The sequence below is a fragment of the Gopherus evgoodei genome, chromosome 8 (assembly GCF_007399415.2).
Source record: "Gopherus evgoodei ecotype Sinaloan lineage chromosome 8, rGopEvg1_v1.p, whole genome shotgun sequence".
Classification (NCBI taxonomy): Eukaryota; Metazoa; Chordata; order Testudines; family Testudinidae; genus Gopherus; species Gopherus evgoodei.
Genome location: NC_044329.1, coordinates 100247492 through 100275228, shown reverse-complemented (window position 1 = coordinate 100275228; position 27737 = coordinate 100247492). Strand labels below are relative to the sequence as shown.

General features: G+C 44.3%; 1 protein-coding gene across 2 annotated transcripts; it reads right to left on the bottom strand.

Moving 5' to 3' along the window:
- Positions 1-205: 205 nt before the first annotated feature.
- On the bottom strand, positions 206-21252 carry DHCR24 (24-dehydrocholesterol reductase). 2 transcript variants are annotated; one of them, XM_030573681.1, is made up of 9 exons: positions 20949-21252; positions 11579-11734; positions 10227-10332; positions 9583-9701; positions 9229-9492; positions 6542-6685; positions 5608-5805; positions 3731-3909; positions 206-2620 (listed from the first exon to the last, which is right to left on the bottom strand). In XM_030573681.1, the coding sequence occupies exons 1-9, from the start codon at positions 21177-21179 to the stop codon at positions 2467-2469; spliced, it is 1551 nt and encodes a 516-aa protein (XP_030429541.1). In that variant the 5' UTR covers positions 21180-21252; the 3' UTR covers positions 206-2466. The 2 variants fall into 2 exon arrangements, with proteins under 2 accessions (XP_030429541.1, XP_030429542.1); XM_030573682.1 differs by having other exon boundaries at positions 9583-9698.
- Positions 21253-27737: the final 6485 nt, after the last annotated feature.

The following is a 27737-nucleotide window of genomic DNA, read 5'->3' as shown; positions in this document are numbered from 1 at the left end:
TGTGCTGAGATGGAGCCCCACAGATTTCAAGAGGTCTTCACACTAAGCAGCTTGCATGACTGGGACCCGAGTCTCTCAACAATCTCACTCCACTCTATGCTGTAATTTCCAAATAGCCCTCTTTTTCACAGCAATACCAGTAACAGTGCCAAAGACACAGCAGAGAACAAACTGATTTTTTAAAAACATATTTTATTTAGTCATCCATAAAAAAACAACATTTTAACAGTACAACTGGTTATATTTTTAATTGTAACAGCTCATATAGCCAAGAATTTCAAACTCCATCAGCAGCAATGTGCATATATGAGAGAGAGAGAGAGAAAGAAAGAGTGCATGTGTTCATGATAACCATAGTTACACAACATTAAAATCATGTTGTACCAAAAGTTTGCAAAGGCAAATTATGAAGTAACAAATACAGTGTATAACTAAAGACTATGAATGCCCAAGTTAGAGACATACTATTTTGATTTAATATCTTTGCATATCCTTTATTTTTAACATTGCCTTTTAAAAGCTAAATGAACCAATTCTCGCTCAGTACAGAGTATCCTACAGATAATAGGTGAAATCATGGCTCTGCCATGAGAAAGGGGCAGCCATTATTTTGCTGCCCCAGGAGCAGACTGGAAGGTAGATTATGACACAATCACAATGTTTTTCCAGTAGCCCTTGCTCCAAGGTCTATACCTGGCACAGCACACAGTCTCTGGAGTGCTGACACAGCTGTGCTGGCCTGCACATTGGAGTGGGGGCTGAGCCTGGGCTCCACCCATTCCTCACCCTGTTGCACTCATGTATGTGGATGGAGGGGGAAGTACCTGCTCTGCATTGGTTATGTCTCCCCCTGGACTGACACACACAGTATGGGCAACATACATAGGGCCATAAGGGGATGACTTATATCCCTTTACTCCCCCGCATGGCAGCACCAGCAAGGTTGCAATTTGGCCCAGTATGCAACACAGAGTGAATGACCAAGTTTATTTTCCATTACTGTCTTATCAGTGGTTTAATCTGCATTATAAATGTCTATCAATCACTAAACAATCATTGGTTTAGCATTGAACTAGAACATAAAAAAGGAACCACCACCCACCATTGACAATTGTTTTATAACTGTTTTCACATTATGCAGAATGCAAGAACATAACATTTCTCCACAAGCCCAACAAATGTTAAAACAACAACTTTAAGTAGTTTGGACCAGATGCAGACTCAATTTAAAAAATGTTGTACCATATGCAACGTCAAACTGTTTTCATGCTCGTGAAACACACAGTTAGAAAAGGGGCTTGAATAGTAAGCCCTCTGCAGATTTTTCTAATGTTATTTCTTCTTCAGTTGGTTGAAGGGGTCTTTTTTTAAAACCTATCAAACTAATCCAGCTAAAATGGAAAGCAAAAAGTCAGAGCCATGTCTTGGGTATTTCAAACTTCCACTACACAACTCGATTTTAGGTTGTCCCCTACAATTATCACCAATATTTATTCAAATGGACCTTATATAACTAAATTATTAATGTTGACAATGGGTCTTTTAGTTCCCCTCCCACCCTCTAAAAGAATAGAATGGTCTGAAATGGCCCATATCTTCTCCAACTGAATACTTATGAGGCACTAAAATTAACCATAATAAAAAAGTAAAATAGACCCCACGACAAGTAACAAATTGTATTTAATACTTGTCTATATGGAATAGCAGCAGAGATTTTCAGTAGTCTAGGAAGCCAAAATGTTTCCTCTTCAACTCATATTAATTAAAAAAAGAAGAAAAAAAAAGATCCCTAAAACTCATGACCACTCACACATTTATAAACAGAATCAGTACAAATCAGATAGGCACAATCAAAATGGATTTTCTACAAATTTTGATATTCAGGTCTGAAATGAAGACATTTTTCAATGACCATTTATTTACCTGCATTAGTAATGTGAGTTTAGTTTGAAGATTTCAGTAACCATCTCTAAACTGCGTTAACTTTTGACTTCTCTTAAGTTTAAACCTTGCACCAGTTACCGATTTGAAAAAGACATTTTTAAAGTCATAATTAATTTGAAAATAATTCTCTCAACTTTGGCACCGAATTTTGTGACCTTCTTACCTGTCTCAGATGTACACTGCAATAAATAACTTATTTACTTAAGTATCTTTGTCTTTCCAAATTTCCCCCCCTACAGTTAGAAATATGTAAATTTACATCTACATTGCTATGTCTGCAACTAAGCTACAAAGAGAGGTGGTAGGCTAAGACTTTGATTCCTGAAATGAAATTACTATGAGTTGGGGAAATTGTTTGAAAAACATACTAACAGTTATTGAATGTGAATTTATAAAACAGAAATCTGTATTTTTAAACATCAACATGAGCTTATTTGAACAGTGATAAAGCTTTTATAAGGATATACTGACTACTACAGGTAAATCCATCCTTCCCTGATTGCTTGCTTCGATTATCCAGATTCAGTGCCGTGCTGCTTTGCAGATTTTATCATACACCTCTGGAAAAGCATTCTTGCAATTCATTTGCTCCCTCAGCTTGTGGTATAGTGAACCATCAAACATATCCCAGAATTCCTCACGGTTCATGTAGCAATCTGCATACAACATCTGGAAACTGAAAGAAAAAGAGGGGATAAGGAATTAAATGTTAATACTGTTGCAAAATTTCAGGTTGGAAAAAAAATGAAGCAATTGAGGATGAGCTATAAATTGTAAGGATGTATTTCAAAATATTTTGAAATACATTTTTTAAACAAATGTACAGATTAATTACATTTATCCAATTACATATTAGATAATTATTCAGCCAGTCTGATGGCTGAACACTGACATCTCTTTTGAAAAAGTGGTCATGTTGTACAACGGAAAAGCCAACAGAACATTCCATTATCACTTTTTGGTGAGGTGGGGAGATAAGTTAAATATGAAAAAATGCTTTTAAAATTTATTCCTGTACTTCAAATGATTTCTTTCCCAGTTTCTTGAATTTCTTTAAATTAGTTTTGCTGTGACACTAATACAGAGAAGTAAATAGCAGATACACAAAATCTGAATATGTTTGGGCAAATTCTATTGTCAGTTTAAATATTGTGGAATAGTTTATTTTTCTGAAAGATTGGCTTCATGACTTTGCTACCAAACCATAGAGCACTGGATTTGGCATCAGTCTATGCAAAATTTTAGATGAGGTCCCCAGCTCCGCTCTGGCTCCTTTATACCATGTAAGAGGACTAATGCAGCACAAAGAGGCTCTAAAAATCCCATTTGTGGCCCAGGTAAAATCTCTTGGTGCATGACCTACAGAGGACAGCCATAAAGACTTCCTTCCAAGGCGATTCCAATCAATGCTGCAGTCTACAGGGAAACAGGAGAGGCTGCTGTAATGCAGACATGCCCCTAAATAGGAGACAGGCTGTTTAATTTACATGGAAGGCCTTTCCAGCCCCTAGAGCAGCCCAGTATCGGCAGGGTTCAAAAACATCTTAAAGCCACCACTCACTCTGGGATGCAAATTCTAAGCTACTTAGAGGCACAGCACAGAATCTCAACCAGTGTGTTTTTTTTGTAAGCAAGCAATGCTTAAAATTAAAAAAAAGACAGTCATACTGAATATATAAAATCAGAATCAGTAACTAAATACTGTAATAATTAAAAGTTAAGTAAATCTGCTTAAGCTGCAAGGCAATAAGCTATATGGTGCTATCCTGAAGACTCGGACTCTTACCCATGCACGTTTCTTACAAACTTTTCCATTTGTCTCACAGATTCCCTGGCTTCAAACTGCTTTGTTTTAGGCTCTCCATAAGCTCCTATATCTACATAGAGCTCCATTTCATCTCCTTTTGGGTGGACCATGCCAGGATTATTGGGTAATATGAAAGGACATAACCACAGTGGGTAAACCTGCAAAGATAATTTTGTATCACCAATTTTAACAGTACAATATCAGTTGTCTGTTAATAAAGCATGAAAAAATGGATAGAAAATTGCACTACTCTTCTCCAATTTTCAGTACAGAACTTATACTGATGCCCCTTTTAAATTCTGCTGTTCCAACTAGTTTCAGGCACGGAAGCCCCATACAATTGCCTTGATTCCTATCCCCTAATGGCAACCCTGCTTTCGATCCCCTTAAACTTCTTCTGCAACCCCCCTGGGGGTCATGACCCCCAGGTTGAGAAACACTGATCTAGATCAGGCCTGCACAACTCATAAAGCGGTGAGGGCCACATTACTCCAAAGATAACAGCTGAGGGCCGAAACTCCCCGGCACCGCGGAAACACCCCTGCCCCTCCCAGACCTCCTGGCCCCGCGGAAACACCCCGCCCCAGCACTGCCCAGCCCTGAAGAAACAAACTCTCCTTCCCCAGCACTGCCCACCAAAACAGCTGTGGGTCAAAAAGGAAGGTTGGGGATGGGGAGGTGATACTTGATTTTAAATCAGCCAGGGGCTCCCAGCTGAAGAGGTGGCTGGGAGCCCTCAGGGGCAAATTAAAGGGCCCAGGGCTCCGGTGGCTGGGGGAACCTGGAACTTTGCGGGGCTGGGCCAGGGATTTAAAGGGCCCAGAACTCCTGCTGCTGAGGGGAGCCCGAGTGCTTTAAATCCCAGCCCCAGCCCATCCACTGGAGCCGTGGCCGGGATTGAAAAGGCTCTGGGCTGCCCCTGGGGGCGGGGAACCCAGAGCCCTTTGAATCCCGGCCGCGGCCGGGAATCTCTGCAGGCAGCCCAGATCCCTTTGAATCCTGGCCGCGGCTGAGATTTAAAGGGCTCCGGGCTCCCCGTCGCTGCGGGCAGCTCAGAGCCTTTTGAATCCTGGCCGTGGCTGAGATTTAAAGGGCTCAGGGCTCCCCGCTGCTGCCAGCAGCCAAGAGCCCTTTGATTCCCGGCCGCGGCTAAGATTTAAAGAGCTCTGGGCTCCCCAGAGCCCTATGAATTCTGGCCGCGGCTGAGATTTAAAGAGTTCTGGGCTCCCTGCGGCTGCAGGCAGCCCAAAGCCCTTTGCTTCCCCGCCGCGGGCCGCACAGTGAGCCTCCACGGGCTGCATGTTGTGCAGGCCTGATCTAGATAATAAATGGAATAGCTTTAAAACGCTAATGAAAAACTGTCCCAGATCCCAAGTCATTAACTGAACGTATATTTAGATTTAAAATTACATGTAAAACCAAAGGAGTGAAAAGCATTTTACTGGTGCCGTTCAAGTCCATAAGTCTGTATTTCAGTCTTGAAACAACTGAAGTCAATGACTTGGAAAGCAAATGTTAATTCCCAACACTCTTTTCGGGGCTCAATAGATTCTGCAGAAATAGAAATCTGATTTCCAATTTTGCCAAGTAAAAAGGATAAAGTGATAGTGCTTTTAAAATCTGAGTTAAAGCTACAAAATCAGGTATTTCTGAATCTCAAGTTTTTCTTGTTTCTTTTTATTAGAGCATTTCATTTTACCTCCTGCCTAATAGTATTTAATTAGCTGGAAAAATTCTCTCAAATTTAGCATACTGATATATATTTTCTGCAACAGGCACTACTTGTACTAATGCCAATAATCACCATTCATAGGGCAATCTTCCATTTATCAGGTTTTAGAGAAATGTGTTCTTACATTCAGGTCACCGTGGAAGGTACTGATAGATTTTTCAAGGCTTTTCATTGGGACCAACATGTCTTGTACAACATGATGTTGCTCATACAGCTTTCGAATAGCTTCTCCTTGTGTCAGTTTTAATAGTGAGATTTTTGGTGGAACCATCCAGCCAAAGAGGTAACGAAATACAGGGTTATTGCCAAAGGGAATGATATCCTTTAAGAGAAAATGGAAAAAAAAAACCTGCTAGTAAAATCAAGTGAGCTGAAAAATCAGTATTTCAGAATTTGGATTTTGAGAGCAACATTAAATTATATTTTCTTTCAATAGTTTTAATTGCTGGTAGTCATGTTAGGCTACATTAATATAGGTATGAACAACATGCAACCCTAAATTCAACAATGGGAACTTATGTAGTGTAAAATTCTATATTAATGCTTATTATGACAATAATTTAGACGATGGAATTCAAAGTGGTGATTCCACAGCAACGCTGGGCACAGCTGGACACAATTTAGGCAGGGTAAATTCTCAGCCATAAGTGTGCATTCGTGTTTTTGCCCTGAATTTCCTGGTTTATCTTTTTAAAGTCCCAATTCAGGCAAGTACTTAGAACATGCTTGATAAAAGCTAAAATAAGATTTTTAAGTGCTTTCTTGAATGTGGGCCTAAATGAAAAATTAAAAAGGGAAGGTGCTCGTGATATTATCTTTTACAGTCATACATTTGTATAAAAAAGTCAGAAAGGAATGCAAAAATAGACATTGTCACTAGAGAAATCCCTAAATCTACCACCACTTCATTTGGATTTCTTTCTGTCTTAAGGAAAGGAGTTACTCACCTATGACAGACATAGGTGACTCCTAAGGGAAAAGAACATTGGCTGTGCAGTGAGTATGTACAAAGTACTCCAAAACAAATATTAAAATCTTCTTTATGTCTAAAGTCTTACTTGGAGTTCCCAGAAGATACTCCTGGTATGTCGGTGGTAGTAATGTCTTGAGGGAATGTACTCTATTCCAGTTTGATTAGCCTTCAGATACTTCTCTGCATGCTTAAAAAACCATGGTTTGTAGTAGTTACTAATTCTGTTTATCTGAAAATAATGATATATAACATATCAGCAAACAAACACCAATATAAAGAATTATCCCTTACTTGAAAATTCAGTAATATCAATATTCATGGTGCCCCCACATTTTTTCACTTTGGAATTACATTAAGGAAAGAACAGCCTTAATGCTAAGAAAATGTTCAGAACTTTTTAAACATAATTTTCATATTGTAGTAGGACCTTGTGGATAAAGACTGGATGGGCACTCAGAAGACCTAGATTCTACTTCTGGATCTGCTGTTCGTCTCCTGGGTGGCTGCGGGCAAGTACTTGTGTCTTGGCTTCCCCATTTGTAAAATGGGAATTATAATGCTGACTGCCTCTGTAAAGCAGTTAGAAAGCTACTGAATCAACATTTACGAGCTAGATAGTATTAAGTATTATTTACTTCTGGGGAACTTCTGTATCAAAAATTTTAAAAATTCTGCACATAGTATTTTAAAATTCTGCATATTTTATTTGTCAAAATAACACAATATAATGATGCCAGTTTCAATTATTTTGGAATTTTTTTCAAAATACCTCCAGCAAGTATGTCTGTAACAATACAAACAACAAAAAAGATTCCCTCAGGAATTCAGAGTTAAAGAAACCTCTGCACCCACATGGATCCTCACTTCAGAATCAAGTTATAAGTTACCAGATGGAGAAGAAGGCAGAGAGTAGGTTAGTCAGTTGAGAGAACGCATTAGCTTACTGGGGTCTGTCCCCAATCTCTTCCCAGGAAGAGGTGAGGGTTCTCCCTGCTTCTCTGAGGGCAAACAGACCCCACGACCCACTTAGTTGCTCTTAGCTCCCATCCTTCTTCAGTTCCTCATCCCTCAGGATCCTTGCCCCAAGGACTGTTCCCCCTCAGCTGCTTCTCCCACACTCACTGCCCCCTCCCTCAGGGCACAGACCTATGTCCTCACCTCTCCTTTCCCTGGAGCTTGACTCCTCTTTCCCACTCCTCTTCCCCCTCCCCCACCCCACTGGGAGCTCTGTGGTCCCTCTGCTCTCCCCACATCATTGGGGTACCTATGCTCGCACCTACGCACCCCCACCATGGAGTACCCCTATGCTCCCACCACCACCACTGGGGACCCTGTGCTCCCCCTTCACACCCTGACTGATCCCTTCCTTGCCAGACCCCCTGCCAGAGGCCCTAGGACAGTGCAGAAAACTGACTGCGGAAGCTGCAGCCAGAGAACCTCAGCTCCTGGAAGAGTGAATCTGCCCACACATCGCTGCAGGTAAGAGTTCTGCCTGGAGCTGAGGTGTGTGCCACAAGCAGACCTCTAGTGAGAAACTTGGGGGGGGGGGTGCCCTCCTGTCCTCCCTAAATGGTGCTCCTGGCCAAGGGTTCCCCAGTTTTCCCATTGCTGCTTGTGTGAGCCCTATGCCACTGCAGGATGGGTGCAGCGATAGGAACATGGGGTGTGCACTGAGGTTGCCTCCCAGTAAGGACTACAGTCAACTGGCTGCACAGAGGTTTAGGGGGAGGGGGGAGAGGCGGGAGGGAATCACCCTACAGCCCTCTATTTCCCCCCGCCCTGGACATGGACTCAGCAGTGAGCCTGCACCCAAGCCTGACATGCGCCGAGGCCGGGCCTACCACAGAACCACCCCAGAGCCCTGTTCCTTTGTACCAGGGGCACTGTGATAGTGAGTGAGAGGGAGTCTCGCACACTTGCCCAGGTCTGCCTCCCCTTCCCCCGAGGCAGTGATTTACATCTCTCTCAGCTGCTTGTGATACGCTTGCTCAGGACCACTGTTGATGGGGTTGCATGACCCCTCTTGCGGTTTCTCTTTGCTTCCCCATCAGAATCTATTATTCTGCGGGGAAAACAAAAAAAAGTATGCAGGGGACATGAGTTCTGCACATCTGCAGTGGCATAGAATTCCCCCAGGAGTAATTATTATAGTGTGCCAGTGTGTGTGTTTCATAAGCTTTCCTCATTAAGGATGAGTTAAAATAAAGTTTGGCCTGCCCAAAGAAAGTTGAGTATGGGAACTGATGTCAGTATTCTAGGAATGTTACTCTGTTCTCAAGCCAGTAATGAACCAAAAGCCTCAGTGTTCTGTAGAGCGGTCAGCATTTCAGAAGAGTTGCCACTAAAGAGACACATGGCATGTTTTTGTTATTAACAACCCTGATTTTCTAGTCAGATGTTAGTTTGGGTAATTGCAGTGTAACTACATCTCCCTTCAGATGTGTTTCCTATCTTAAAGCACTGTGTTGTTGCTATATACTGTTCAAGTTGGTTCTTTTCTTCTTGGAGTTGAAAAGAAACATCTATGATGCAAGCTAGAGATATGAAAAGACCTATCACTTTAGGAAATGTAGGAGTTACAGCCTGAATTGATAGTTACCTGCAAAATTCTAATGTTAAGTATATTCAACCATTCCAGCAAATTCAATATCCATTAAAAATATACCTATTGTACTGATCATACTACTGTTTTGGTTTTACTATCATACACTGGAATATTTTACATTCAAAGAACTACAAATCTTATTTAAGAATAGGATTCCTTTTAGTTACCTGGCTGTCTTCAGCTTCGTCAGTGAAGACTCCTGTCATAATGACTGCTTCTTCCAAGGAGTACACCAGTCCTTCCACAAAGTTATTCTCTTTCTTTTTAGATTCCTCAGTAAATTTTTCACATATCTTTTCCAAACCTCTCACAGGCTTGTAATGTAATTTTACATATTTCTTAGCAGGAATTATTTTTATTTCTGCAGCAACCAGGAATCCCAGAGTACCACAAGACCAAGGCACTGCATAAAATAGGTCTGAATTTTCAGTCTGCAAAAAGTACATTATACTAAATCAGATGTGTATCCATTCAACAACTGATAACATTGTAAATCATAGTAAAATAACATTTTATCTTACTGGTGTACATCTCACAAGGCTTCCATCACCAAGAACAAGTTCATAGGCCAAACAGGTATGTTGAAATAGTCCATAGATATGGGATGAAGACTCAATGCCAGTTCCCATGATCAGACCTCCTTAACAAGAAAATGTAATCAACTGAAACATATTTTCCTTTAAAATGAAAATGGTTTAAGAACAAAGAGGAAAAAAATTAAAGAGGGCTTCTGGAAAATGAAATCTTTCATGTTATTCCTGGTAGCAGTTTTAAAAAGCAGATGCATGTCTAAAATATAACGTATGCAGTGTTGTTGTAGTTGTCTTGGTCCCAGGATATTAGAGAGACGTGGTGGATGAGACACAATCTTTTACTGGACCAACTTCTGTTGGTGAGAAAGACAAGCTTATGAGAAGAGTTCTGTGTAAGCTCAAAAGCTTCTCTCTCTCACCAACAGAGGTTGGGCCAATAAAAGTTATTACCTCACCCACCTTGTCTCTATATATAATGTGTGATAGCAGAATACAAAATTCAGCAAGAATTAAAAAAATATATTATATATATATATATTTCTGAGAAAACCGAGACTGAAAAACATAGTAAACTGCATAAAAAGCTATTTAATATACAGCAAAACTCATGCTTTTTTATAAAGAATCCTCACCTACTGTGAGGTCATCAAGTTCAGGTACCACTGGAAGAGTCCAGCCCATAGGATTCAGATGTGCTGTCAACTGCCCCATGGTGACCAACGGTTCCACACGGACAACCTAAGAGAGAAAGTATTCAAGTATTAATGCTGACACCACACAAATGTTGATCGCATTTCTTATTATCAGTTCTGCTCTTTAATTTAGACACTCAAAGAGTGTAACTAAAGATAGTTAAGAGACTGTTTCCCTCTTCCACCTACCTCATCTTGAAAAGGGGTGTGGTTCAATCTCCCAAACATAAGTCAAACTGATCTTTCAGAGCTCAGCTTGTTAAACAGATGTTACTTTTTTTTTTTTAAAAAGCGCCATGCACTCCTTTCAAAATCTGATATTCATAGTGGGTTTACTATTTGTAAAACTACTTTAAAGGCATAAAATTTCAAGGAAAAGTCTGTGCACACTTTGCAGGCTCATCTTAGTTGTACAAATCCTGCAATGTGCATGAAGCTGGGGTTATGCAAAGGTGTACGTATGGTTGTACAACTTCAGTTTGTAATTACCCATGGGATTTGCAAAATTCAAGAACATGCATTATTTAAATGGAACCATTTTGATGTGCTGACTTGACACTAGTGCCTTGAATCAAGGATTTACCATAACACTTCAGAACAGGCAGAAGTGTCACCACTAGTGAGGAGAGGAAAGTATTCCAAAAAGTTTCAGAATCTCTATCATCAGAAATCAGATACAAAGGTGTCATAAAGGTGTACAACTCCAACTGATGTCAATGGGCCATTGTTTTGGTATCTAGGCAGACATGGGACGACAACAGTGAACAAATTCACATTTGGAAGGTTCTTTGCACCTATTAGAGTTAGAAAGTTGTTTCTTAAAGGAAAGGAAAGGAAAAATGAAATTTTGTAGATGAGTGGAGGGTTTACAAAAAAAGAACCAATATGGCAGATGGGCTCAACCAGACCTGTTCACTTAATAGCCTTCCCACTGTGTATCCTGTGTCCACTCATTTCTCTCTCAGCAAGAAAATACTCCCTTCTAGAATCCAAATATTTCCTGATCACTCAGAATATGGCTCTGTCAAGATTGTGTGTTTCCCATGCAGAGGCACAATGCAGATGTGTTTGGGTTTCCAACACCGTAAGAGAATGCTGATGTCCAAAAGGACTAAAAAAGTAACAACGCTTTCCACATTAAAAAGGGATGACGAGAACATTTGCTCTTGGATTTGTATAATTTTTTAATAAGTGGGTTTCAATTACCTTCAGGGAATTTAGTGTCCTTTTAAGCAATAACCATAATAAAGTGTTGTAAACTTTAGTATTAAATGTAAAAATGTTAGCATTACCTGTCTTTCAATGTCTACCTCTAGAATGCCCATTAAGTTGATGACTATATTCTTATGAGTCTTCTTGTACTTTCCAACACGAAGTGATACTGTTAGCCAGCCAGGTCGGCCAGTACACATGTATGTTTTCCCACCTTCATTTTTCCATTCCTGCACCTGTAAAAAGTTATTGTCATAGTTCAGGGCAATGCACCTGTATTCCTCCTCGTGGTCCAGCAAGGGCACCCACTCTTAAGCTTTTAGGTCCCCAGCTGTTGACTCCACTGGGGCAGAGACATACATCTCTCTCCCTCCTAACCAGGGTGTTTCGAGGCTGCGCATCTCCCAGCCTACACTGTGAATTTCCCAGCAAAGTTAGACTGCCTCTGCAGACTTGCTTTATTTTTTCTCCTCAGAGATGGTAAATAGTGTAATTGCCACAATTAAGTTATCACATAGCTCTTTCTAAGCAAGAACATTTATTATTAAGGAAAAGCATTAACTATAGAAGAACCTACAATCATAGTAATAAGCTTACCAGAGATCACCCTCTGACTTCAACATGGGCTCCGGCCAGCAAACAGTGGTTAGCTCACAGCAAGCCCACTCATGTATCTGAACATCCCTTCTTTTTATATATATTATATATATATAAATCTGTCCTCATGTAACAGGTGATCAACAGATAAAAAGGTTCTCTCTCCCCTTTGCCCCGACATCAAGGCAAAGCTTCAGAAGGCTGAGTTCTTCTACAACCAGAGTAATTGTATTTGCATATCCTTTCTCCTAGAGATTTCCTGGGAAACCCTACTTAACTTTAATAGTTCATTCTTGTCTTGGCCCCTTATTTCAAACAGTCCTTTAAAGCTCACATCTAGGGGTCCATGTCTGTCACAGAGGTTGCAGAAGTCATAGATTCCATGACTTTCCGCAACCTCTGTGACTTCTGCAGCAGCCAGTGCAGCTGACTCCTGGGCCACCCAAGCAGCTGGCTCCAGGGACAACCTGAGCAGCAGTCCCAAGGGGCAGCCGGAACAGCCACTGCTCAGTGGCCCCAGCAGCTGGTGTCGCTGGCCCCACACCGGAGCAGTGCCCCCCATCCCCCCCCGGAACCCCTTCCCGATCAGCACTCCCCCACAAGATTTAGTCATGGGTATTTTTAGTAAAAGTCATGGACAGGTCATGGACCATGAATTTCTGTTTATTGCCTGTGACCTGTCCATGACTTTTACTAAAAATACCCATGACTAAATCGTAGCTTTACTCATAACATTTCCCAGGGTTTCAGATGTTACATACAATAATATATAAACATTTGCATTTTTAATAACATGAACTCCTAAGATACTTAAAGCTACGTCAATAAAGTATGTTGGGGATATTGCAGGAAACTGCCATCTCTGTCACAATTATGATTAAACTGATGCAGTGAAATATAAAAATCTAAAACAAAACTGCAAGTGAAAACCTCCCTGCCCCACCCCAATTTGATAGTGTTTAACTATATTATTCTACATATAATAGAATCCTAAAAGTATAGAACTGGAAGGGACCTCAAAACGTCATCTAGTCCAGTCCCATGAACTCAAAGCAGGGCTACATAATAACTAGACTATTCCAGACAGGTGTTTGTTTAACCTGTTCTTGAAAACCTCCAACCACAGAGATTCCACAACCTCCCTAGGCAATTCATTCCAGTGCTTAACTACTCTGACAGGAAGTTTTTTCTAATGTCAAATCTAAACCTCCGTTACTGCAATTTAAGCTCATTGGTTCTTGTCCTATCCTTAGAGGTTAACGAGAACAACTTTTCTCCCTCCTCCTTGTAAACAACTTTTTATGTCCTTGAAAACTTATCATGTCCACCCTCAGTCTTCTCTTTTCCAAACTAAACAAACACAACTTCTTCAATCTTTCCTCATAGGTCATGTTGTCTAGACCTTTAATCTTTTTTGTTGCTCTCCTCTTGTACTTTGTCCAGTTTGTCCAAATCTTTCCTGAAATGTGGTGCCCAGAACTGGACAGAAAACTTCAGTTGAGGCCTTATCAGTGCAGAGTAGAATGGAAGAATTACTTCTTGAGTCTTGCTTAAAATACTTCTGCTAATACATCCCAGAATGATGATAATTTTTTTGCACAGTGTTACACTGTTGACTCATATTTAGCTTGCAATCCACTATAACCCCCAGATCCCTTTCTGCAGCACTCCTTCCTACGCAGTCATTTCCCATTTTGGATGTGTGAAATTTATTGTTCCTTCCTAAGTAGAATACTTTGCATTTGCTCTTCTTGAATTTCATCCTATTTACTTCAAACCACTTCTCCAGTTTGTCCAGATCATTTTGAATTTTAATCCTATCCTCCAAAGCACTTGCAACCCCCTCTTAGCTTGGCGTCATCTGCAAACTTTGTAATGTACTTTCTATACCATTATTTAAATCACTGATGAAGATACTGAACAGGGACCCCAATGCTCTTCCAGCCTGATTGTGAACCACTGATAACTACTATCTGGGAACTGTTTTCTAACCAGTTGTGCCACTCACTTATAGTAGCTCCATATAGGCTGTGCTTGTTTATGTCTTTCTGTCACTAGTGTGGTTTGAATATTCCTATTTAAAATTTTAAGAGCATTTAGCAGACATGTTCCAAAATGAGATATGCTAGCTTATGAACTTTTTAGTAGAATATCTCTGGTGGTTCTAGTTATCTGAATGTAGCAGCTATAATAAATCCATAAGCCTGAGTTTCAGTCATGAGATTCAGAAAACGACTAGCAAATAATATTTTAAAATCAACAGGATAGATGGCAGAGGGGCAAACCATCATTGGCATATGTAGGCACCGCTCCATGAAAATCAATGAGACTGCACCTGATCATACACAAAAAACCTGGCTTATAGTCTCAAAAAGAACTGACATAGGGGGCAGGGTGAAGCGGGGAATCTACATACACAGATGCATGTGGTAAGTGTACATTTACAGATCTAGTATGATTAGGATTTAGAGAACAAGAATCACAGGCAAGTAATCAGATAATCTAGCTCACTCCTCAGGACTACAGAGCTTGGAGGATACTCCAAACAGACTAATATCAAGGTGTACCTATCATATTTGAGATGAGTGTAACAAACAGGAAAAATGGAGGAGTCAAGAATGACAGAACTGCTGTAAATATTATGCAACAGAAATAAAATTCCAAACTCCCTTTAGAAGTCATGGCAGAAGTCACAGAAGAAAAAAACAAACCCCTGTGATATGGCTGACCAGGTGCCTGCTCATGCCAAGGGACCCAGGCCTCAACTGACACTGACAAATGCATACCTGGAAACAAGTCTGGCTCAGTTGTATGTTAGTATTGTTAAAATAGGTATTAGGTTTATGAAAATATGTTAAGTGTTTACACTTTATGACATGCTTTTAAGTGGCTGCATGCAGTAATCTCACATATCTGTATCATGTTATAATAAAATATTTAAGTGTTTGCTCGGTATCAGTAAAAGTTTACACTCAAACTGTAAACCCTCACAGTCAGGAGAGAAGCATTGCCAAGTGTGAAATACTAATTTACCACAAGAGATGTTATTTCCTGCCCAACAAAAGGCGGCCTACAGACACCAGACAAACCACTGTAGAACATTAGAGGACAAAAGACTTTGTTGATTGCTCTCCCCACACCAATGAAAAAGAGACATGCATGGGGGCTTGTCCCACCAGTGTGGACTCTGGGAGAAGGGAATAAAAATCCCAGCTACGAAGAAAGTGCATCTCTGTGCTGCTTGGACTTGGGGCAGGTAAGATTTCTAAGCATAAGCAAGGGATCTCCAGCTACTTAACCTAGTTTAGCCCTAGATGACACACGGAGCTTGCATATTACAGCAGCTTCTATTATCTTTTGGAACCTAAGACTAACTCATTTGTGCATGTACATTTGCTTTAACCTTCTAAATAACCCTTATTTCTTTTTCTTAGTTAATAAATCTTTAGTTAATTTATTCTAGGATTTGCTACAAGTGTTGTCTTTGGTGTAAGATCTAAAGTGCAATTCACTAGTGTAAGTAACTGGTCCTTTGGGATTGAGAGTAACCTGAATATTATTGTGATTTTTGGTGTTAAGAGACCATCTGTCACAAGCTTGCCTAGGTGGCAAGATACACTAGAGTACCCAAGGGAACAGTGATTATATGGTTAGGCTGTTACAGTGCCCGAGAAGTTTACACTTGATGGTCGGTTGGTGAAATCTAAGTATAGAACTCACAACCAGTTTGTAATGGTCTGCCCTGAGGTTGGCATTCACCTACTTAGCCACTCCAGACAGCTTGACCTGCTTCCATTCTCAATTATCTATTTGAACTAATAATGAAATTACAATGATTTTTGTAAGAATTGTATTAGAGGCCAGATTTTGAATTTTCAGTTATTCACACTACAGTTTATACAGGAGCTCCCATGTAGAATCCTAAACCCAAAGCGCAGAGAAGGAAAGAAAGAAATTTAATGGAGTTTTAGGTAAGAGTTGTGTAACCTATGGCCCCAGCCCTGCAACTGCATCAGCACAGAAGGATGCAATTCTGTAATCAAGTACTAATTTCATACAGGAAAAGAAAAGCAATTGGTGGCAGCGTCAAAATCATCTATACAAACATCCCAAAGAAAGACTTCAGTGTGGAACAAAGAGACTGTACAGGTTTATTCATTTTACGGTATATGTATTTATTAGGACTAGTCATGTATCCACGGCGGTTTTAAAATGTAAAGTACTATATGAATAATATACGTTATTGGCAAGGTAAGGATATGTAAATATATACTTATGTTATTTTAGTAATAACAATGTACATTTATTGTCAATAATATAACCTTTTTGTGCACCCATAACTAAGGCTATGATTTTGTCACAGAGGTTGTGAAGTCATGGAATACGTGACTTCCAGAGATCTCTGTGACTTCAGCCAGTGGCAGCAGGGAGCTGCAGGGTCCCCCCCACTACCTATGGTCGCTTGGAGCTTGGGGGTCCCGCACCTTGGGCAGTGGGGGATACCCAACAGCTCCTGACCTCTGTGGGTGGCAGTGGCCCCCGGGAGCTCCCGGCTGCTGTGGTCGGCAGGGGGCTCCGAGCCACATCGGGAGGACCCCACAGCTCCTGGCTGCTGTGGGCTCCTGCAACTCCCAGCTGTTGCGGGCAATGCAGGTCCCTGGAGCTCCGAGTGACAGGGAGACCCCGGAGCTCCAAGCCACAGGAGGGCGGGGGACCCTGGAGCTCTGAGCCGGGGCCCATGCAGCTGCCCAGCTGCTGCAGGCAGTGTGGGGACCCTGCAGTTGCTCATTTTGTCACAGATATTTTTAGTAAAAGTCACAGACAGGTCACAGGATTCTGTAATTTTTTTTTTTTATTTTTTTTTATTGCCCGTGACCTGTCCGTGATTTTTACTAAAAATATCTGTGACAAAATCTTAGCCTTACCCATAACCTAAGGTCAGTTGCTTTAGCTGGAACTGGGGAAGGATTTAGACTAACTGTAATCTGTTACATTTACATGTTACTCTTACATCTAATAGAGAAAGAGCAGGAAGACGGTCTTTTGTTCTCACTAATGTATATAGTTATAGGTATGATAGCATATTGCATTGTTTGTTTTGTGCTGCAATGTATACTGCAAAGTAAAATACAGATGCATTGATACAATTTCATTGTCTTTCTTTTTTCTTAATATCCTCTTGCTGTAATTGGGCACCAAAGACTGGATTCAAATCTGGACTTGCAAATGAACATTACAGAAAGAGACCAATAAACAGAGAAGTATTCACAAACTCCAATTCATAGATTCCAAGGCCAGAAGGGACCATTGTGATCATCTAGTCAGATTTCCTGTGTAACACAGGACATACAACTTCCCCAAAATAATTCCTGCAGTGTATCTTTTAGAAAAAGATCAAATCTTGTTTTAAAAAATTGTCAGTGATGGAGAATCCACTCCAACTCTTGGTAAATTGATCCAATGGTTAATTAACCTCATTATTAAAAATGTGTAGTCTGTATTTGTCTAGCTCAGTGATACTCAGACTGAGGCTCGCAAGTCACAGGTTGCTCTTTAATGTGTCTCATGAGGTTCTTTGCAGCACATATTAAAACACTCTGATTCAATTATTAACCAATTTTAGTTGATGAAAATAACAATACCTGGTCAATCATTTTGCTATGAGAATTTTATGTATAAACTAAGTATTTTCCGTCACACAGTTTAAATATGAATATAGAGTACTATAGTAAATGAAACAATGAATTCACACTGCTGTGGCTCTTTTGAGTAATGTTGATCTCTAATTTGGCTCCTGAACCACTGAGGTCTTTGTTAAACCCTTTGTTAAAGCTATTACATAAATGACACCATCTGCCCTCAACCAGAAACATATCAAGCTGAAAAAAATCCATTACTAGTGTCATGTTACGTGAAGCAGCTCATGACTGTGAATGCCTACCTCAGGGCAGACTGTCAAAAAGCAGGGAAGACACCCCAAACTGGCTGTATATCCTGTGATTAGATTTTCCCAACCCAATAACGAATGTGAACTCCTGAAGCACTATAACAATCTTACTATGGGCTCACAGACAACGCCTTTGGGCACTCTAGTCTATCCTGACACCCAGACAAGCTGGACTTAGTGATAAATGGTCTCTTATACCAAAGATCACAAAATATTCAGATTGCTCCCAGTCCCAAGATAAACACTTATCCCACACCAATTTGTACCTCAGATCTCACACCAAAGACAACATTTGTAGACAATCCTATATTTCCTAGGGTAATTCTGCATATTTTATTTGTCAAAATAACACAATATAATCATGCCAGTTTCAATTATTTTGGTCATTTATTTCAAAATACTGGTCAGCAAGTATATCTGTAATAATACAGACAAACAAATCCAGGAAATGTTTTTTTTGACAAATACATTCCTTACTAGGTACATTAATACAGAACTTTGAGCAATTAATTTAAACTACAATACAGAAACATATTTCCTGTACCCCTCAGAAACAATGCAAAGGCTTGGGGGAGTCAGGGGTAATGGAGTAGCTGAAGGAGAGGGAAGGAGTTTGGGAGTGAACTGGGAGGGTTGTTGGGTATGCATGGGAGAAGTATGGAACAGGTTTTTTGGGAGGAGGGATTGTTGGGTAGCCTCCCTCATGAACTGACTGAACCTTAGCCTCTCCCATTCAGTCAGGCATATCTGCCCCATCCCCATGTGTCCCTGCACCCTCCCGCCCACACACCCCGACCCATCCCCGTGTGGTCCCTGGCTCAATGCTGTCATCCCACTAGCTCCTGAGCCCCTGTCCCAGTCTGTCCCCATATTAGCCTTTCTGAACCCCAGTCTGTGACCCCCCTCAGCAGCTCTGTATGCCCCACTCTGTCTGTTACCCTCCCTCGCCATATCCTGTGCCTCCTAACCAGGCTCCACAGGCAGGATGCTGTGATGAATGCAGCCAACTGCTGGCTGTTACTGCCAGTCAGCTGCTGCTGTCTGTTCTGGTGCCACAGTGGCCTCTGGTGGGTAAAAGGTAGAACTGCAGCACTTCTCAGGCAGAATGTATTTTTTGAGCAGAAAAAAATTTCTGTGCCAGACATGAATTCTGTGCAGCGCAGAATTCCACCACGAGTATCCTACAGGAAACTAACTAAGAATTTATTAACTAAGAAAAAGAAATGAGAGAGTTATTTATAGGTTAAAGCAGGCAACATATCTATACAAATGAGTTACAATCTAGTTCCAAAAGGTGACAGAGTTGTAGTACTCTGTCAGCACTAAATGTCTTTTAAGGCTAACCCATGCTGACCTTGGGCATCTCTGCTTTTGTTTCCTAATTCCAGCCCTGTGAGAGTCCAAACGGCAAAGAGATGAAGAATGTTCATGTTATTTTATTCATCCAGAATTCAAGCTGATGGCACAAGCTTCCTTGCATGAAGCACCTTTACAGTAGTCAGAAGGCCGTGAGCCCAATTTTTGTATCGTGATGCTTCACAATGCCTACTTAGGTTTGATAATTCTTCTTGATGGGCAGGGGAACCACTCCTCCTGCCTCAGTTCACAAGTTCAGAGCAGGCATTTTTACAGTTGTAAAGGGAAACCTAGATATTACCTTATAGCATGGGATTCAGACGTTACAAGTTAAGATTAAAACATGCAGCAACTTACAAGCATTTTGTAGAGTGTAAATATAACTTTGCAAGTCTAACACGTATCTTGAACAATACTAACGTACAGGTGAGCTGGTCTGGTTTCCAGCTATGAATCTGCCAGTACTCAGTTGATAATTACAGCCATTGCATGAGCTGGTACCTGATACACCAGTATCGCAATTAGATTTATAAAAAGGGTGCCTATCCAAACACTCGGGTGTCCTTTCTTAAAAATACACCGAAAGTGCTACAGTACAATTTAAGACAGGGGTCCCCAACACGGTGCCCATGGGCACCATGCACCTGTATCCTGGCTGGCAGTCGAGCATCCGCCAAAATGCTGCCGAAATTCACCGGCATTTCGGCAGATGCTCGACCACCGCCACGGTCCTTCGTCTGGCACCCGCCAGACTAAAACGTTGGGGACCACTGATTTAAAATAACCCAGCATCAGAGAGCCTGGCTATTTCTGAAATGTAGGACTTCCCTGGGAAAGGCTTGTGTGGTCTAGTGAGCCTGTTGTGAGCTATGCCAGTGGGAGCTTTAATTCCTGATAGGATTATCCCACCTGGACAGGTCGTGAGGTAGGGACCAGACAAAAAGCAGTCTTCTGTCCTCTAAATTGGGGTTTGAACAGTCGGTCAACAACCTATTATTGTAAACAAGTTTAAGAATTAATAATTTAAGAATTTAATTTAACAATGAACAGTTCCCTATCTTTGCAATGGCCCTGCTAAGTTTTCAACTGCCTGGGAAAAATGATAAGGTTATCGAATTCAGGCTGTTTTGGACCAGTGACATGAGTAAATTCCAAAATTGAGGAACTCTCATAGAGAGCATCCTATCAGCAGCTCCCTTGTTTATATCCACAAAGCTCCAGCTTGAGCACTCATGCTGACCTTAACTATGGCAGTATGTCATGGGGAGAGATGGAGTCTCTGCACCAGCTTCTAACAGGAGCCAGGCCAACATGTGCCTTTCAGGCCCCATCTGGATGTTGGAAAAGATCCTTTCTTAAACCACAACAGCTAGCTCAAGTTAACTAACATGGTCTAAACAAAAGATCTTATAATCACCTAAGATTGAGCTTATCACCAAAGCCAGTCAGGGTCCCCCACCAATACCTCAGCTTTCTCCTCCCTCCTGACACCCCTTGCACCTCCTTCCCCATCGATGTTTCCCCTCGCCCCGTTGTCCCCTTGCTCTCACCTGTGCCTGGATGTGGCGGACACGCTGGCCGTGCTGCTGAGGGGCGCTGTGCAGCCTCCACACGGCCCAGGCCCGCAGCTGGTAGTAGATGTCGAACAGAACAGAGAGGGGCAACAGGAAGAGACAGACGAAGACCCAGCGGTGGTGAACCAGCAGGTACTCCAGCCCCTTGTGCCGCACCCACAGCGCGAGCAGCAGGAGCCCAGCAACCAGTGACAGCAAGGGGTCCATCTTGGGCCCCCAGAAGACCTTGCCTGTGCCCTTCAGTCCTGCCCTGTCCTCAGCTCCTGCCCCTCACAGAGCCCCTCCCTCACCTCTTTACCCCCTCACTGACCTCTGCCCCCACCCCACAGAGCCCCTCACCTCCTTGGCCCCGACTGACCTGTGCCCCCACCTCACAGAGCCCCTCACCTCCTTAGCCCCCTCACTGACCTGTACCCCCACCTCACAGAGCCCCTCACCTCCTTGGCCCCGACTGACCTGTGCCTCCACCTCACAGAGCCCCTCACCTCCTTAGCCCCCTCACTGACCTGTACCCCCACCCCACAGAGCCCCTCACCTCCTTAGCCCCCTCACTGACCTGTGCCCCCACCTCACAGAGCCCCTCACCTCCTTAGCCCCGACTGACCTGTGCCCCCACCTCACAGAGCCCCTCACCTCCTTAGCCCCCTCACTGACCTGTACCCCCACCCCACAGAGCCCCTCACCTCCTTAGCCCCGATTGACCTGTGCCCCCACCTCACAGAGCCCCTCACCTCCTTAGCCCCCTCACTGACCTGTACCCCCACCCCACAGAGCCCCTCACCTCCTTAGCCCCCTCACTGACCTGTACCCCCACCTCACAGAGCCCCTCACCTCCTTGGCCCCGACTGACCTGTGCCTCCACCTCACAGAGCCCCTCACCTCCTTAGCCCCCTCACTGACCTGTACCCCCACCCCACAGAGCCCCTCACCTCCTTAGCCCCCTCACTGACCTGTGCCCCCACCTCACAGAGCCCCTCACCTCCTTAGCCCCGACTGACCTGTGCCCCCACCTCACAGAGCCCCTCACCTCCTTAGCCCCCTCACTGACCTGTACCCCCACCCCACAGAGCCCCTCACCTCCTTAGCCCCCTCACTGACCTGTGCCCCCACCTCACAGAGCCCCTCACCTCCTTAGCCCCCTCACTGACCTGTACCCCCACCCCACAGAGCCCCTCACCTCCTTAGCCCCCTCACTGACCTGTGCCCCCACCCCACAGAGCCCTTCACCTCCTTAGCCCCCTCACTGACCTGTGCCCCCACCCCACAGAGCCCCTCACCTCCTTAGCCCCCTCACTGACCTGTGCCCCCACCCCACAGAGCCCCTCACCTCCTTAGCCCCGACTGACCTGTGCCCCCCACCCCACAGAGCCCCTCACCTCCTTAGCCCCCTCACTGACCTGTACCCCCACCCCACAGAGCCCCTCACCTCCTTAGCCCCGACTGACCTGTGCCCCCACCCCACAGAGCCCCTCACCTCCTTAGCCCCGACTGACCTGTGCCCCCACCCCACAGAGCCCCTCACCTCCTTAGCCCCCTCACTGACCTGTACCCCCACCCCACAGAGCCCCTCACCTCCTTAGCCCCGACTGACCTGTGCCCCCACCCCACAGAGCCCCTCACCTCCTTAGCCCCGACTGACCTGTGCCCCTCCCCGCTCACTGACTCTGTCCCTCACCCTCCGCCCCGGCTCAGCCCCGACTGTCCTGCCCCGCCGCCCCTCTGCTCCGAACCTGCGAGCCGGCTGCCCGCTGTCCCTAGCAGGAACCCCACGCGATACCCTCCGGCCCGCCCCCGAGCCAGCCCCTTTCTCCTGATTGGCTGGGCAGCCTCACTCCGCGGTGAGGAGAGGGGAAGGCACAGGCCAATGGGAAGATATGGAAGGGATCGGACCAGGCGCTGCGCGACCGGATTGGCTGGAGGCACAGCGCTCTGCCGCCAATGGGGGAGGGGCGCGGGCTCGGGGGTGGGAGGGGAGAGGAGTATTTGTGAGCGGGGGGTGCCTCTCCTGGGTGGGCCGGGGGCGCCGCGGGGGGGGGATGGGATGGGATGGGGAAGGCTGAGAGGGCTTTGGGGACGGGTCAGGGAGGTTGGGGGATGGGATGGGAAGGGCCCGGGGGGTTCGGATTGGGAGAGCCAGGGGGCTGGGGATGAACGGGCCCGCGAGGTTTGGGGGATTTCAAGGCCCAGGGGCAGGTTGGAGTGGGGGGACCAGGAGATATGGGGATGGGGAGATATGCAGCGGGGGTTGGACAGGGCCAAGGGGGCTTGAGGGACACAGGGGGCTGAGGTGCGGTTGGGTGATGGGGAGTGCTGGGGTGGGGGGTTGGGATGGGAGAACCAGGGACATGGGGTTAGGGATAAAGGGATGAACGGGCCCGCGAGATTTGGGGGATTTCAAGGCCCAGGGGCAGGTTGGAGTGGGGGGACCAGGAGATATGGGGATGGGGAGATATGCAGCGGGGGTTGGACAGGGCCAAGGGGGCTTGAGGGACACGGGGGGCTGAGGTGCGGTTGGGTGATGGGGAGTGCTGGGGTGGGGAGTTGGGATGGGAGAACCAGGGACATGGGGTTAGGGATAAAGGGATGAACGGGCCCGCGAGGTTTGGGGGATTTCAAGGCCCAGGGGCAGGTTGGAGTGGGGGGACCAGGAGATATGGGGATGGGGAGATATGCAGGGGGGGCTGGACAGGGCCAGGGGGGCTTGGGGGACATGGAGGGCTGAGGGGAGGTTAGGTGATGGGGAGTGCTGGGGTGGGGAGTTGGGATGGGAGAACCAGGGACATGGGGTTAGGGATAAAGGGATGAACGGGCCCGCGAGGTTTGGGGGATTTCAAGGCCCAGGGGCAGGTTGGAGTGGGGGGGACCAGGAGATATGGGGATGGGGAGATATGCAGGGGGGGCTGGACAGGGCCAGGGGGGCTTGGGGGACATGGAGGGCTGAGGGGAGGTTAGGTGATGGGGAGTGCTGGGGTGGGGAGTTGGGATGGGAGAACCAGGGACATGGGGTTAGGGATAAAGGGATGAAAGGGCCCGCGAGGTTTGGGGGATTTCAAGGCCCAGGGGCAGGTTGGAGTGGGGGGACCAGGAGATATGGGGATGGGGAGATATGCAGCGGGGGTTGGACACGGCCAAGGGGGCTTGAGGGACACGGGGGGCTGAGGTGCGGTTGGGTGATGGGGAGTGCTGGGGTGGGGGGTTGGGATGGGAGAACCACGGACATGGGGTTAGGGATAAAGGGATGAACGGGCCAGAGAGGTTTGGGGGATTTCAAGGCCCAGGGGCAGGTTGGAGTGGGGGGACCAGGAGATATGGGGATGGGGAGACATGCAGCGGGGGTTGGACAGGGCCAAGGGGGCTTGAGGGACACGGGGGGCTGAGGTGCGGTTGGGTGATGGGGAGTGCTGGGGTGGGGGGTTGGGATGGGAGAACCAGGGACATGGGGTTAGGGATAAAGGGATGAACGGGCCAGAGAGGTTTGGGGGATTTCAAGGCCCAGGGGCAGGTTGGAGTGGGGGGGACCAGGAGATATGGGGATGGGGAGATATGCAGGGGGGGCTGGACAGGGCCAGGGGGGCTTGGGGGACATGGAGGGCTGAGGGGAGGTTAGGTGATGGGGAGTGCTGGGGTGGGGAGTTGGAATGGGAGAGCCAGGGACATGGGGATAGAGACTGGATAGGCTGGGCTGGTACCAGCTCAGGGTGAGGTGGGGTGATGACGCTGTATGTGGGGCAAACTGCTTCATGTGCTCCTCACAAGCCAGACAGACATCTCCCTGGGCCCCTCATGTGATGAATCCTTTGACACTAGCACAGGGAATCACCATGTGGCTGTGGTTTGAGCATTGCCCTCCTAAACCCAGGGCTGTGAGTTCAATCCTTGAAGGGGCCATTTGGGGATTTAGTTGGGGATTGCTCCTGCTTTGAGCAGGGGGTTAGACTAGATGACCACCTGAGGTTCCTTCTAACCCTGATATTCTATGATACTTAGAACATCCCTTATGCTATAGCAAGCTACCCCAGAGAAAACACTCCTGTCCTTGGCATGATGCCATGAAGTAGCAGCAAAACATCCCCAGGCTGTGCCTCTCTTTCCCCCCCAATGCCCAAACATGGGGTGTAGCATGTGACAGCCCAAAATGAGAAATTCACACACACACAAATGAATTGTGAGGCTACGTCTTCACTACCCGCCGTATCGGCAGGTAGCAATCGATTTCTCGGGGATCTATATATCACATCTCATCTAGATGTGATATATCGATCCCCGAACGAGCTCCTGTCGACTCCGGAACTCCACCAACGCAAACTGTGGTAGCGGAGTCGACAGGGGGAGCCACGGACGTCGATCCCGTGCCGTGAGGATGGTAGGTAACTCGATCTAAGATACTTCGACTTCAGCTACGTTATTCATGTAGCTGAAGTTGCGTATCTTAGATCGATTTCCCCCCCTAGTGTTGACCAGCCCTGTGAATCCTAAAATGCTATGGAATTCATTCCTTTAGCATAGCCCCCCACCCCTCGTAACCTCGATGTAAAGATTTGCTATTCCTAACAATAATTTAACAACTAAAGTGGAGAGATGACATTTGTGTGGAATGTAGGGAACTTTGAGCTGGAAGGAGTGGTATCCCTTGAAATGAAAAACATTTGAGGTATGTGGCAGATGTGTCTCTAAACTAAAGCACAATGGTACAGCTCCATCAGGCAGTGACAGACTGCTGCTGCGGCACAGTGCCATCAGGTGGCGAGATGAAAGTTCATTATGCCAGTAGGCAGTATAATGATGCTGCATCAAAGCACTGCTGCAGCACGACATAGTGTCAAAACACTGTCACTTTCAGATACAGCACACTAATGTGATGTCAAACTGTGTCAACACTGTGCTGCAGCATAATAATGTGGTATCAAAACATCACATTTGAACAGAAAGCAATGATGTGGTGTCAAAAAGTCACTATGACATGATGCATCACAGTAACGTGTCAAAAGGGTCCAATTTTGAGTTTGAAACAAAATACGTGTTTTGAGCATTGTGACTTTTAGTGTGAATATTTCTCCTGCTTTTATTAACTGTTTTGAGGTCCAATAAAAGATCATTGGTTTTATTAAAGTTGTACCAACTTTTAGTTAATGTTGTTGCCCAGGCATATATGGCAATATGAGTTGTGATATACACCCTTTCATTTCTATGGAAAAGACATCAGAACAGCGCTGGGAAAGAACAGGCAGAGTTCCAATACCAGTTTTTCAAGAGTGGTCTGCAATTCCCACTGAGAACAGCTATTAGTGATTGTCTTTAAGAATAAACATGTTTTTCTTCCCCTTCTCTCACCTTGGGCCAAATTCAGCCTAGGGGTAAGTGGGCATAATTCTCACTTTCACAAGAGAAGGATTAGCTCCTTTTGTCCACTGGTTAGAATGCTAACAAAACAAAAAACAAAATAAGTATAAACTCATAAATGTTCTTCTCCATGAAAATTTTAGTAAAAGGCGAAAGGTAACTGAAATTAAACAGAGAGAAGTCTCTTGTCCACACTTGAAACAGGATACTCTAACAGTATTGAATGAACAGAAAGATAATCCTTGGACATAAGAACCAGCAAAAGAAGTTTTGAGTGACAACATAATTTATTTTTAAAGGGACACTATTGACTTCAATTTAAATACTATCTCTTGAAATTGTTTTATATATATATCCTTTAAAATTTGTTCATAATATTTTTTCTGTTCTTCTGTTGTTGTTTTTAAGGCCCTATCCAGCAAAGGGGAATAGATGGGCCCAAGAGTACAACACAAAACACTGCTTTGAGACCGGACATGCAATTGACCATTAATCTAACAGTGAAATGGACTAAACATAGAGCAATGTCAAATGCACAAAGTAAAGGAACTGATGAAATAGAGACAATATTTTTCATGCCAGCTTTTTTCAGTTTTAGTAATGTTAGGTGTTACTTGTAAGAATGGTAGATAAAACAAAATTCAGACAGAAATCTAATTTTCAAGTCCACAATCTTCTTTTGGTGTCTTCTACAAAAGTAAAAATTCTAAATTTGATTAGTCAATCAATTTACTTTGTGGCCAACGAAACACTGATTGCTCTTGTAATTTTATATAGTACTCCCAAAGTTTAGGGAATAGGATTTATTAGCATACAAAAACTCTTACGAAAAAAGAATGAAAAGATTGGGACTGTTTACATTAGAATATAAATCCTTTGACTTCAGAGCATAATCCAACCTCAAAATAATTTTCCAGAACTGCCTATCACAGTGCACCTTGCAGTATCCTTTCAGGCAGCTGGTACTGGTCACTCAGAAACAGGATACTGGATTAGATGGACCACTTATCTGATGCACTATGGTAATTTCTGTATAACAGGCTCCCCTTGCTGTCTGCTTCACCACAGAGCACTGAGCAGGATTGAAAGGGATATTTTTAAATCTTCTGTTTAGCCATGTTTGAGTCTCCACCCTAGTGAGAAAAGATTAAAACCGTATAAAAATCATGTATAAACCAGTCTCAATAATTGTATAGTTCAGTTTATGAAAAGAAGCTCGCTGTTGTGCAAGAAGAATCTGTTTCTGGCAGGTGTGTGGGAATCAGAAGAATGGTGCAAAGCTACGTATATTTCATTGGCTCAGAAGAGAAGTCTGTTGGAGCATGAAGGCTAAATGAGCCGTTCTGTATGGGACTAAAGGGCTGAGACATGTCATTCTAGATTTGATCTGGAGGAAGACAGGCATCCTGAGCAGATTTTTAACAC